The following is a 12,172-nucleotide window of genomic DNA, read 5'->3' as shown; positions in this document are numbered from 1 at the left end:
CACTAAAGACGCCGAGATCATTATACATGCGTTTGTTACGTCTCGCCTCGATTACTGTAACGTATTATTTTGGGGTCTCCCCATGTCTAGCATTAAAAGATTACAGTTGGTACAAAATGCGGCTGCTAGACTTTTGACAAGAACAAGAAAGTTTGATCACATTACGCCTGTACTGTATATACCTTTATATACATATATACATACATATATACCTATACTGTATATACCTTTATATACATATATACATACATATATACCTATACTGGCTCACCTGCACTGGATTCCTGTGCACTTAAGATGTGACTTTAAGGTTTTACTACTTACGTATAAAATACTACACGGTCTAGCTCCAGCCTATCTTGCCGATTGTATTGTACCATATGTCCCGGCAAGAAATCTGCGTTCAAAGGACTCCGGCTTATTAGTGATTCCTAGAGCCCCAAAAAAAGTCTGCGGGCTATAGAGCGTTTTCCGTTCGGGCTCCAGTACTCTGGAATGCCCTCCCGGTAACAGTTCGAGACGCTACCTCAGTAGAAGCATTTAAGTCTCACCTTAAAACTCATCTGTATACTCTAGTCTTTAAATAGACCTCCTTTTTAGACCAGTTGATCTGCCGCTTCTTTTCTTTCTCCTATGTCCCCCCCTCCCTTGTGGAGGGGGTCCGGTCCGATGACCATGGATGAAGTACTGGCTGTCCAGAGTCGAGACCCAGGATGGACCGCTCGCCTGTATCGGTTGGGGACATCTCTACGCTGCTGATCGCCTCCGCTTGAGATGGTCTCCTGTGGACGGGACTCTCGCTGCTGTCTTGGATCCGCTTGAACTGAACTCTCGCGGCTGTGTTGGAGCCACTATGGATTGAACTTTCACAGTATCATGTTAGACCCGCTCGACATCCATTGCTTTCGGTCCCCTAGAGGGGGGGGGGGGGGGGTGGGGGGGGGGTCGCCCACATCTGAGGTCCTCTCCAAGGTTTCTCATAATCAGCATTGTCACTGGCGTCCCACTGGATGTGAATTCTCCCTGCCCACTGGGTGTGAGTTTTCCTTGCCCTTTTGTGGGTTCTTCCGAGGATGTTGTAGTCGTAATGATTTGTGCAGCCCTTTGAGACATTTGTGATTTGGGGCTATATAAATAAACATTGATTGATTGATTGATTTACAATTTTCATCAATGATTTTTGTGATGCATCAAGTTTCTTAACATTTTTTATGAAAAATTTTTAATGAACTTTTGGTAAAAATAGAACAAGAAATGACAGTGCTTAAAAACTGGTTTGATATGAATAAATTATCACTTAATATTGCTAAAACTAAATTTATGATATTTGGTACCAAAACTGAGGTATCTAATGAAGTAAATATTAAAATAAACGGAGATAAAATTGAGCGTGTCTTTGATACTAAGGTTTTTGGGAGTTATAATTGATTATAAATTATCATGGAGACAATATGTAAATTATATAAAAACTAAAATATCAAAAACACTTGGTGTTTTGTGTAAAACTAAAGAATTACTTAATTATAATTCTTTGATACTTCCATACATGTGTAGAACTCTGGGGAACCACTTTTAAAACCATAATTAATTATATTGTTTTGCTGCAAAAAAAAAAAGCTGTACGGCTAATAAACAAAGCAGGATATTATGACCATACCCATCCATTATTTGTTAAATCAAAACTTATGAAATTTCAAGATATTGTTTATTATAAAATAACACAGATAATGTCCAAAGCAAAAATAAATACTCTTCCAGAAGGAATTCAAAATACTTCAGCAAATACAATCTAAGAGATGAATCTAAGTTTATTTGACGAAAAGCAAGACTAGTTGTTAAACGTCGATGTTTATCTGTTCTCGGTGTTAATTTGTGGAATTCTGTTGGTAAGAAATAAAAATGAGTGACTCGGTATTTAATTTCAAAAAGTGTATTTTAAAAAGTTACTTGAACCAGAAATGTATGTTTGTTTGGTTAAATGTTGTATTTAGAAGGTATGTATGTTTATCTATTTACAAAAAAGTGCATGTGTGTAAGTACATATTTTTGTATTATTTGTTAAAGGGCAACTTAAATGTAAATGCTGAATGACTATATTTATTTTTATATCAATCAATCAATCAATCAATGTTTATTTATATAGCCCCAAATCACAAATGTCTCAAAGGACTGCACAAATCATTACGACTACAACATCCTCGGAAGAACCCACAAAAGGGCAAGGAAAACTCACACCCAGTGGGCAGGGAGAATTCACATCCAGTGGGACGCCAGTGACAATGCTGACTATGAGAAACCTTGGAGAGGACCTCAGATGTGGGCAACCCCCCCCCTCTAGGGGACCGAAAGCAATGGATGTCGAGCGGGTCTAACATGATACTGTGAAAGTTCAATCCATAGTGGCTCCAAGACAGCAGTGAGAGTCCCGTCCACAGGAAACCATCTCAAGCGGATCAGCAGTGTAGAGATGTCCCCAACCGATACAGGCGAGCGTCCATCCTGGGTCCCGACGAGCGGTCCATCCTGGGTCTCGACTCTGGACAGTCAGTACTTCATCCAATAAAAAAATTATTAGAAAAGGTAACTTAATTGAATGTAAAAAATGTTATGTTGGGCATATAAGCTTTTTTTGCTTCTGCCTGTTTCAGTCATGTTATTCATTTTTGAATCGGGATCTATGTTTGAATATGTTTTTGTTAGACTGAAAATAAACTGAAACTGTGTGTGTGTGTGTGTGTGTGTGTCACCATCGTCATGCAGCCTTTGTGACCAATGTCGCGTCGCTCATAAACTAACCTCAGCCTGGTCTTGGCTGTGATGCGTTTATGGCGGCCGATAAAAGTGTTCTCGCTCCAGACGTGATCAGAGCGGCCGTAAATGTCACCGACTCAATCCCGCCTTGTGTGCCGTACCTTGAGCAGGCGGGAGTGCAGCAGCAGCGTGTACGCCGCCTCCGTGTAGTTCTCGCCCTCCAGGTGAAGGTCTCGCAACTTGTACAGGTACCTGCCGGCAAACACACACTGTTTAGAGCACGGGTAGAGAACCTGTGGCCCTCGAGCCAGATGTGGCTCTTTTGATGACTGCATCTGGCTCTCGGGTGAATCTTAGCTGAGGTTGCTGAACACCATAAGTCATGAATAATCCCGCTGGTAATCACAGTGTTAAAAAGAACCTTCAAAATCTGAAACATTCTCATGCATTTCAATCCGTCCATCCGTTTCTACCGCACCTGTTCAAGAAGTCGCATTTATTTATTATTGGTTATCTACAGAATAATATTGTTATTAAAAATAATAAGAGACGTATTTTACTTCAAAAATTATAATGTCCGATGATGGCTTTTTTGCTGATATCCGATATCATCCAACTCTTAATTACTGATACCGATAGATACAGTGGTGGAATGAACACATTATTATGCCTAATTTTGTTGTGATGTATTAAAACAGGGGTGCCCATTACGTCGATCGCGAGCTACCAGTCGACCGCGGGGGGTGTGTCAGTCGATCTCCAGCCAGGCTTTAAAAAAAATAGACCTAAAAATGAGTGATCATCAATCTTCACCAAGACGTCACTTAAATGACATTCACGGTACCGGAGGGTCTTGTGAGATGACGCTGGCTGCTGCAAGATCATTATTATGAAAATATGACCGAGAGGAAGGCGAGAAACACTTTTTATTTCAACAGACTCTCGCGCCGTAGCTTCCGTCAAAACTCTAAAGGCCGACTGCACATTTCCTATCTTCACAATAAAAGCCCTGCTTCATGCTGCCTGCGCTAACTAAATACAGAGTCTCGGAAAGCTGGCGTGCACAAGTGATGTGCACGCCAGCTTTCTGAGGGATCGCTTGTGCACGCCAGTTTTCCGAGACTCTGTATTTAGTTAGCGCAGGCAGCATGAAGCAGGGCTTTTATTGTGAAGATAGGAAATGTGCAGTCAGCCTTTGAGTTTTGACGGAAGGTACGGCGCGAGAGTCTGTTGAAATAAAAAGTGTTTCTCGCCTTCCTCTCGGTCATATTTTCATAATAATGATCTTGCAGCAGCCAGCGTCATCTCACAAGACCCTCCGGTACCGTGAATGTCATTTAAGTGACGTCTTGGTGAAGATGATGATCACTAATTTTTAGGTCTATTTTTTTTAAAAGCCTGGCTGGAGATCGACTGACACACCCCCCCGCGGTCGACTGGTAGCTCGCGATCGACGTAATGGGCACCCCTGCGCTAGAATGATCGAGGGCGAGGTCTTGGTTTCTTATGTGGGTTTATTGTTAAGCAGTTTCATTAACGTCCTCCCAGCGCGGTAACAACACACAACAACAGCAGTCACGTTTTAGTGTACCGTAGAGCAGTTTGTCTGCCGTAAACAGCAATGTTGTGACACTCTTAAACAGGACAATACTGCCATCTACTGTGCATGCATATGTGACAATAACAAAACTGGCGTGCACAAGCGATGTGCACGCCAGCTTTCTGAGGGATCGCTTGTGCACGCCAGTTTTCCGAGACTCTGTATTTAGTTAGCGCAGGCAGCATGAAGCAGGGCTTTTATTGTGAAGATAGGAAATGTGCAGTCGGCCTTTAGAGTTTTGACGGAAGGGACGGCGCGAAAGTCTGTTGAAATAAAAAGTGTTTCTCGCCTTCCTCTCTGTCATTTTTTCATAATAATGAACTGGCAGCAGCCAGCGTCATCTCACAAGACCCTCGGTGTCGTGAATGTCAATCAAGCAAGCTACGGAATTTGCCGCCAATGTTTTTCTTGTAAAGTGTATGGAAGCTGGATGAATTAGATGCCAAAAACCAACCACTTTCATGTGGTATTGTACAGAAAGGACAACTTTTTTTCTCCTCCATTTGAAAATGTGGGCGTTATCATCATTACTGTCTGATTCCAATCAATGCAAGTCATCAGAATCAGGTAATACACCAACTTATATTCTTGTCTTTGTGAAAGAAAGACATCTATATGTGTTACACATGCTTGTATTATCATTAAACACATTTAACTTGTTTACAAAAATGTCTCTTTCATAAATAAATAAATATAAATGATATATATAAATGAGGTAGATCCCCTCGAGTTGGTCAATTGAAAAGTAGCTCGCCTGCAGAAAAAGTGTGGGCACCCCTGCTTTAAACCATGGGTGTCAAACTCTGGCCCCCATGTAATTTATTTTGGCCCTTGAGACAATATTAAATTAACATTAGAGCTGGCCCGCTGGTATTATACAGCGGCGGTGCATTCACCGCTAATTCTAATACTTGCCAACCCTCACGATTTTCCCAGGAGACTCCCCGACTTTAATCCCCCCCCCCCCCCCCGAAAATCTACCGGGCAACGATTCTCTTGAATTTCTCCCGATTTCCACTCGGACAACAATATCGGCGACTGCTTTTAGCGTCCTCTACAACCTGTCGTCATGTCCGCTTTTCCGCCATACAATCAGCGTGCCGGCCCAGTCACGTAATATATGCGGATTCTACACACACACACAAGTGAATGCAAGGCATACTTGGTCAACAGCCATACTGGTCACACTGAGGGTGGCCGTATAAACAACTTTTAACACTGTTACAAATATGCGCCACACTGTGAACCCACATCAAACAAGAATGACAAACACATTTCGGGAGAACATCCGCACCGTAACACAACATAAAAACAACAGAACAAATACCCAGAACCCCTTGCAGCACTAACTATTTCGGGACGCTACAATATACAACCCCGCTACTAACAAAACTCGATTTTGCATGTCACTATAAAGTTATATAAGCCCTGCTTGTTCAATATTCAATGCAAAACTTGTTTGGGTCCCTATTAAAAGGTTAAGTTGTTCAACTTTGGCCCGCGGCTTTGTTCAGTTTAGAATTTTGGCCTCACTCTCTATTTGAGTTTGACACCCCTGCATTAAACACTGTGACACGTTTGTCCAAATTAAGCAACTCAAGTTATGGAAAAAAATGCCACAAAGTCACAAAGTGCATTATCTTTTTTTAACATGCCTTCAAACAGCAGTTTGGAATTTGGGACGTGCTCTTCCTGAGAGAGCATGAGGAGGTTGAGTTGTTTGTGGGGGGGAGGGGGTTAGCAGGGGGTGTATATTGTAACATCCCGGAAGAATTAGTGCTGCAAGGTTTTCTGGGTATTTGATCTGTTGTGTTACGGTGTCGATGTTCTCCCAAAATGTGTTTGTCATTCTTGTTTGGTGTGGGTTCACAGTGTGGCGCATATTTGTAACAGTGTTAAAGTTGCTTATACGGCCACCCTCAGTGTGACCTGTATGGCCGTCGACCAAGTATGCTCTGCATTCACTTGTGTGTGTGAAAATCTGTAGATATTATGTGATTGGGCCGGCACGCAAAGGCGGTGCCTTTAAGGTTTATTGGCGCTCGGTACTTCTCCCTACGTCCGTGTACACAGCGGCGTTTTAAAAAGTCATGCATTTTACTTTTTGAAAGCGATACTGATCATTTTGAAACCGATACCGACAATTTCCAATATCATATTTGAAAGCCTTTTTTGGCCGATATTATCAGTCATCCCTACTATAAATGTTGGTCTTACTTAAAAATGCACGCATTTAGTTAAAAAATACTATATTTGGCTCTCACGGAAATACATTTTAAAATATTGGCTTCCATGGCAGGCTTCACGGTGGCAGAGGGGTTAGTGCGTCTGCCTCGCAATACGAAGTTCCTGCAGTCCTGGGTTCAAATCCAGGCTCGGGATCTTTCTGTGTGGAGTTTGCATGTTCTCCCCGTGAATGCGTGGGTTCCCTCCGGGTACTCCGGCTTCCTCCCACCTCCAAAGACATGCACCTGGGGATAGGCCCCTCCCACCTCCAAAGACATGCACCTGGGGATAGGCCCCTCCCACCTCCAAAGACATGCACCTGAGGATAGGCTCCTCCCACCTCCAAAGACATGCACCTGGGGATGGGCCCTCCCACCTCCAAATACATGCACCTGGGGATAGGCTCCTCCCCCATCCCAAAACATGCACCTGGGGATAGGTTGATTGGCAAGACTAAATGGTCCCTAGTGTGTGAATGTGAGTGTGATTGTTGTCTGTCTATCTGTGTTGGCCCTGCGATGAGGTGTTGACTTGTCCAGGGTGTACGCTGCCTTCCGCCCGATTGTAGCTGAGATAGGCGCCAGCGCCCCCGAAAGGGAATAAGCGGTAGAAAATGGATGGGATGGATGGGCTTCCATGGCTCTGTCAGCCAAAAAGGTTCCCGACCCCTGCTCTCTATTACCATGCATAGGAGAAGATGTACTGCATGTGTCCACTAGGTGGCAGTGTTGGACAGTCTGACATAATTCCAAGTCCGTGGGAGTGTTTTCATCACATTCATCTCCCTCGGACTGGCAGCCACATCTCTTCAGCAAGTGGCGACAAGCGAGACTTTCTTGCAAAAAGCACTGATGACAAACAATGGCTTCCGGCTGCCTTTAAATTCAATGCCTCCTCCTGCTTGGACCAACCTGGGGCCAGCTGTTCATTCAGGGAACAACGATGTTGAAAGCCTCCTTTCTTCCAAAATATCTCACTCACTAACTTATTTGTCCTTTCTGCCTGGAAAATACACAAAATGTTCTATATACTGCAGTATGGGGTGGTCCATCCATCCATCTTCCTCCAATTATCTGAGGTTGGGTCACGGGGGCAGCAGCCTAAGCAGGGAAGCCCAGACTTGCCTCTCCCCAGCCACTTCATCCAGCTCTTCCCGGGGGATCCCGAGGCGTTCCCAGGCCAGCCGGGAGACATAGTCTTCCCAACGTGTCCTGGGTCTTCCCCGTGGCCTCCTACCGGTCGGAAGCGCCCTAAAAACTTCCCTAGGGAGATGCCCAAACCCCCTCATCTGGCTCCTCTCCATGTGGAGGAGCAGCGGCTTTACTTTTTACAGCGCTTCACACCCAACAAACCCAAAGCTCATGACCATGCAGTAAATTGAGAGCTTTGCCTTCCGGCTCAGCTCCTTCTTCACCACAACGGATCGGTACAACGTCCGCATTACTGAAGACGCCGCACCGATCCACCTGTCGATCTCACGATCCACTCTTCCCTCACTCGTGAACAAGACTCCTAGGTACTTGAACTCCTCCACTTGGGGCAGGGTCTCCTCCCCAACCCGGAGATGGCACTCCACCCTTTTCCGGGCGAGAACCATGGACTCGGACTTGGAGGTGCTGATTCCCGTCCCAGTCGCTTCACAGTCGGCTGCGAACCGATCCAGTGAGAACTGAAGATCCTGACCAGATGAAGCCATCAGGACCACATCATCTGCAACAAGCAGAGACCTAATCCTGCAGCCACCAAACCGGAACCCCTCAAAGCCTTGACTGCGCCTAGAAATTCTGTCCATAAAAGTTCTGAACAGAATGGGTGACAAAGGAGTCCAACCCTCACTGGAAACAGGTCCGACTTACTGCCGGCAATGCGGACCAAGCTCTGACACTGATCATACAGGGAGAGGACCGCCACAATAACACAGTCCGATACCCCATACTCTCTGAGCACTCCCCACAGGACTTCCCGAGGGACACGGTCCAATGCCTTCTCCAAGTCCACAAAGCACATGTAGACTGGTTGGGCAAACTCCCAAGAACCCTGCCGAGAGTATAGAGCTGGTCCACAGTTCCACCACCAGGACCAAAACCACACTGTTCCTCCTGAATCCGAGGTACACCTGAATAAACCTTACCAGGAAGGCTGAGGAGTGTTATTAAATAAGTTACCCCTAACTTAATTTTCCTTTTTGCCTGGGAAATACTCAAAATATTCCATATAGTCCAGATACCAATTATTTGATACTTTTCAAAATAAAAAAATGACATTATTGGGCTTTATTTAAATCCTACTGGTGGGGAGAGGGGCGTGGTTAAGAGGGGAGGGGTATATTTACAGCTATCCATCCATCCATTTTCTACCGCTTATTCCCTTTCGGGGTCGCGGGGGGCGCTGGTGCCTATCTCAGCAACAATCGGGTGGAAGGCGGCGTATACCCTGGACAAGTCGCCACCTCACCAGAGTATGTGTAGAAATCTTTATTTATAATTGAATCACTTGTTTATTTTACAACAGGTTTTTAGTAATTTTTATATCTTTTTTTCCAAATAATTCATGAAAGACCACTACATAATGAGCAATATTTTGCACCGTTATACAATTTAATAAATCAGAAACTGATGACATAGTGCTGTATTTTACTTCTTTATGGGGTTTTTTTCCAACCAAAAATGCTTTGCTTTGATTAGGGGGTACTTGAATTAAACGAATGTTTACAGGGGGTATATCACTGAAAAAAGGTTGAGAACCCATCCATTTTCTACCGCTTATTCCCTTTTTTTGGGGTTGCGGGGGGCGCTGGCGCCTATCTCAGCTACAATCGGGCGGAAGGCGGGGTACACCCTGGACAAGTCGCCACCTCCTCGCAAGGCCAACACAGATAGACAGACAACATTCACACTCACATTCACACACTAGGGCCAATTTAGTGTTGCCAATCAACTTATCCCCAGGTGCATGTTTTTGGAAGTGGGAGGAAGCCGGAGTACCCGGAGGGAACCCACGCATTCACGGGGAGAACATGCAAACTCCACACAGAAAGATCCCGAGCCTGGATTTGAACCCAGGACTGCAAGAACTTCGTATTGTGAGGGAGACGCACTAACCCCTCTGCCACCGTGAAGCCCAGGTTGAGAACCACTGCTCTAAAAGCCGTAGATGTTATTGTCACATATGCATGCACAGTAGATGGCAGTATTGTCCTGTTTAAAAGTGTCACAACATTGCTGTTTACGGCAGACGAACTGCTTTACGGTAGACTAAAACGTGACTGCTGTTGTTGTGTGTTGTTACCGCGCTGGGAGGACGTTAATGAAACTGCTTAACAATAAACCCACATAAGAAACCAAGAGCTCGCCCTCGATCATTCTAGCGCAGGGGTGCCCATTGCGTCGATCGCGAGCTACCAGTCGACCGCGGGGGGTGTGTCAGTCAATCTCCAGCCAGGCTTTTAAAAAAAATAGACCTAAAAATGAGTGATCATCAATCTTCACCAAGACGTCACTTAAATGACATTCACGGTACCGGAGGGTCTTGTGAGATGACGCTGGCTGCTGCAAGATCATTATTATGAAAATATGACCGAGAGGAAGGCGAGAAACACTTTTTATTTCAACAGATTCTCGCGCCGTACCTTCCTTCAAAACTCTAAAGGCCGACTGCACATTTCCTATCTTCACAATAAAAGCCCTGCTTCACGCTGCCTGCGCTAACTAAATACAGAGTCTCGGAAAACTGGCGTGCACAAGCGATCCCTCAGAAAGCTGGCGTGCACATCACTTGTGCACGCCAGCTTTCTGAGACTCTTATTTTGTTAGCGCAGGCAGCATGAAGCAGGGCTTTTATTGTGAAGATAGGAAATGTGCAGTCGGCCTTTAGAGTTTTGACGGAAGGGACGGCGCGAAAGTCTGTTGAAATAAAAAGTGTTTCTCGCCTTCCTCTCTGTCATTTTTTCATAATAATGAACTGGCAGCAGCCAGCGTCATCTCACAAGACCCTCGGGTGCTGTGAATGTCAATCAAGCAAGCTACGGAATTTGCCGCCAATGTTTTTCTTGTAAAGTGTATGGAAGCTGGATGAATTAGATGCCAAAAACCAACCACTTTCATGTGGTATTGTACAGAAAGGACAACTTTTTTTCTCCTCCATTTGAAAATGTGGGCGTTATCATCATTACTGTCTGATTCCAATCAATGCAAGTCATCAGAATCAGGTAATACACCAACTTATATTCTTGTCTTCGTGAAAGAAAGACATCTATATGTGTTACACATGCTTGTATTATCATTAAACACAATTAACTTGTTTACAAAAATGTCTCTTTCATAAATAAATAAATATAAATGATATATATAAATGAGGTAGATCCCCTCGAGTTGGTCAATTGAAAAGTAGCTCGCCTGCAGAAAAAGTGTGGGCACCCCTGTTCTAGAGTTATAACGTCATTGGGCAGACATACTGTTTATATTGTGGGAACGCGGACGTGAAACCAGGCTGTCGTCACTCAGGTCTGCATGGAGCTGGAGGGGGCGTGGCCTCCAGCTCCGCCTGAATTTTTTGGGATGGTTGGCAAGTATGTTAATATAAACCGTGTGATTTCTAACAATTAGGGGTCCATTTTTGTCCTCCAACAGAAACCACATTAAAACAAACAAAAAAATGTTTTTCCTCTTGTTTTAACATTTTCATGAATATTTTAAAAATCTCCCGGGAGCCACTAAAGAGCCGCGAGAACTGAAAAAAATTCTCCAGTCTGGTTTTAGTGTTATCATGCAGTCTTCCATTTCCCGCCCATCAGGTTCTTCTTTCTCTCTCCGCTCGCCCGGCGCCACTCACACCGAGTGCTGATCCAGTGGATTGTGACATTAATTCAGAAGGACAAGTATAATCCCTCCTGAGATTATGGAGCCGCACACACACACACACACACACACACACACACACACACGGTGTGTACATACCTGATGTACATTGCCTCCCGGTTGATGTCCTTGTAGAAATTCTGCAAACACAAGACGGTGATGATGAGCATCAAGTATATGAATTATTCCAGTCCTCAGTAGGGAGGGGATTTGTTTGTTTGTATTTTGCTGGAGCCCGAACGGAAAACGCTCTATAGCCCGCGGACTTTTTTTGGGCTCTAGGAATCACTAATATTGCTGAAAGGTACATACAGGTTTTGGATCAACATACGCTGCCATCTAAGTGTCGTCTTTTTAATGGACGCCCCTGCTTATTTCAGCAAGACAATGCCAAGCCACATTCAGCACGTGTTACAACAGCGTGGCTTTGTAAAAAAAAAGAAGTGTGGGTACTAATCATTTGCTGTGTCGGCATATTATAACATGTCAGCGATGTTCAATGACACCGACATCTCTGCAGGTTTGACGATAACATACCGTATTTTTTTATTTGACGGATTGTACGCAATCTGTTGTTTAGTTCCCTTATTTTGAGTGTACATACATAAAGGTGTGTGTGTGCGAGAATAATTATGCATTAAATTATCACAGCATGCTTAAAGATGTTGAACACTTATGCGGCAAAAGCGTTGCTACAAAAAAGTAGCAGCAATGCTAATGTAGCATGATTTGAAAACTG

The 12,172-nt window shown here is 44.3% G+C and overlaps 1 protein-coding gene across 1 annotated transcript in view; it reads right to left on the bottom strand.

Annotated features, from left to right (window-relative positions):
* The window catches only part of LOC133552549 (dedicator of cytokinesis protein 2-like), a 393,779-nt gene that overhangs the window by 54,922 nt on the left and 326,685 nt on the right, over nucleotides 1–12,172 (bottom strand). Inside the window, 2 exon segments of the mRNA XM_061899789.1 lie at nucleotides 2,913–3,003; nucleotides 11,533–11,573. Coding sequence (XP_061755773.1) covers nucleotides 2,913–3,003; nucleotides 11,533–11,573 — 132 coding nt within the window.

The sequence above is a fragment of the Nerophis ophidion genome, linkage group LG05 (assembly GCF_033978795.1).
Source record: "Nerophis ophidion isolate RoL-2023_Sa linkage group LG05, RoL_Noph_v1.0, whole genome shotgun sequence".
NCBI lineage: Eukaryota > Metazoa > Chordata > Actinopteri > Syngnathiformes > Syngnathidae > Nerophis > Nerophis ophidion.
This window is presented reverse-complemented; position numbering and strand designations above follow the sequence as displayed.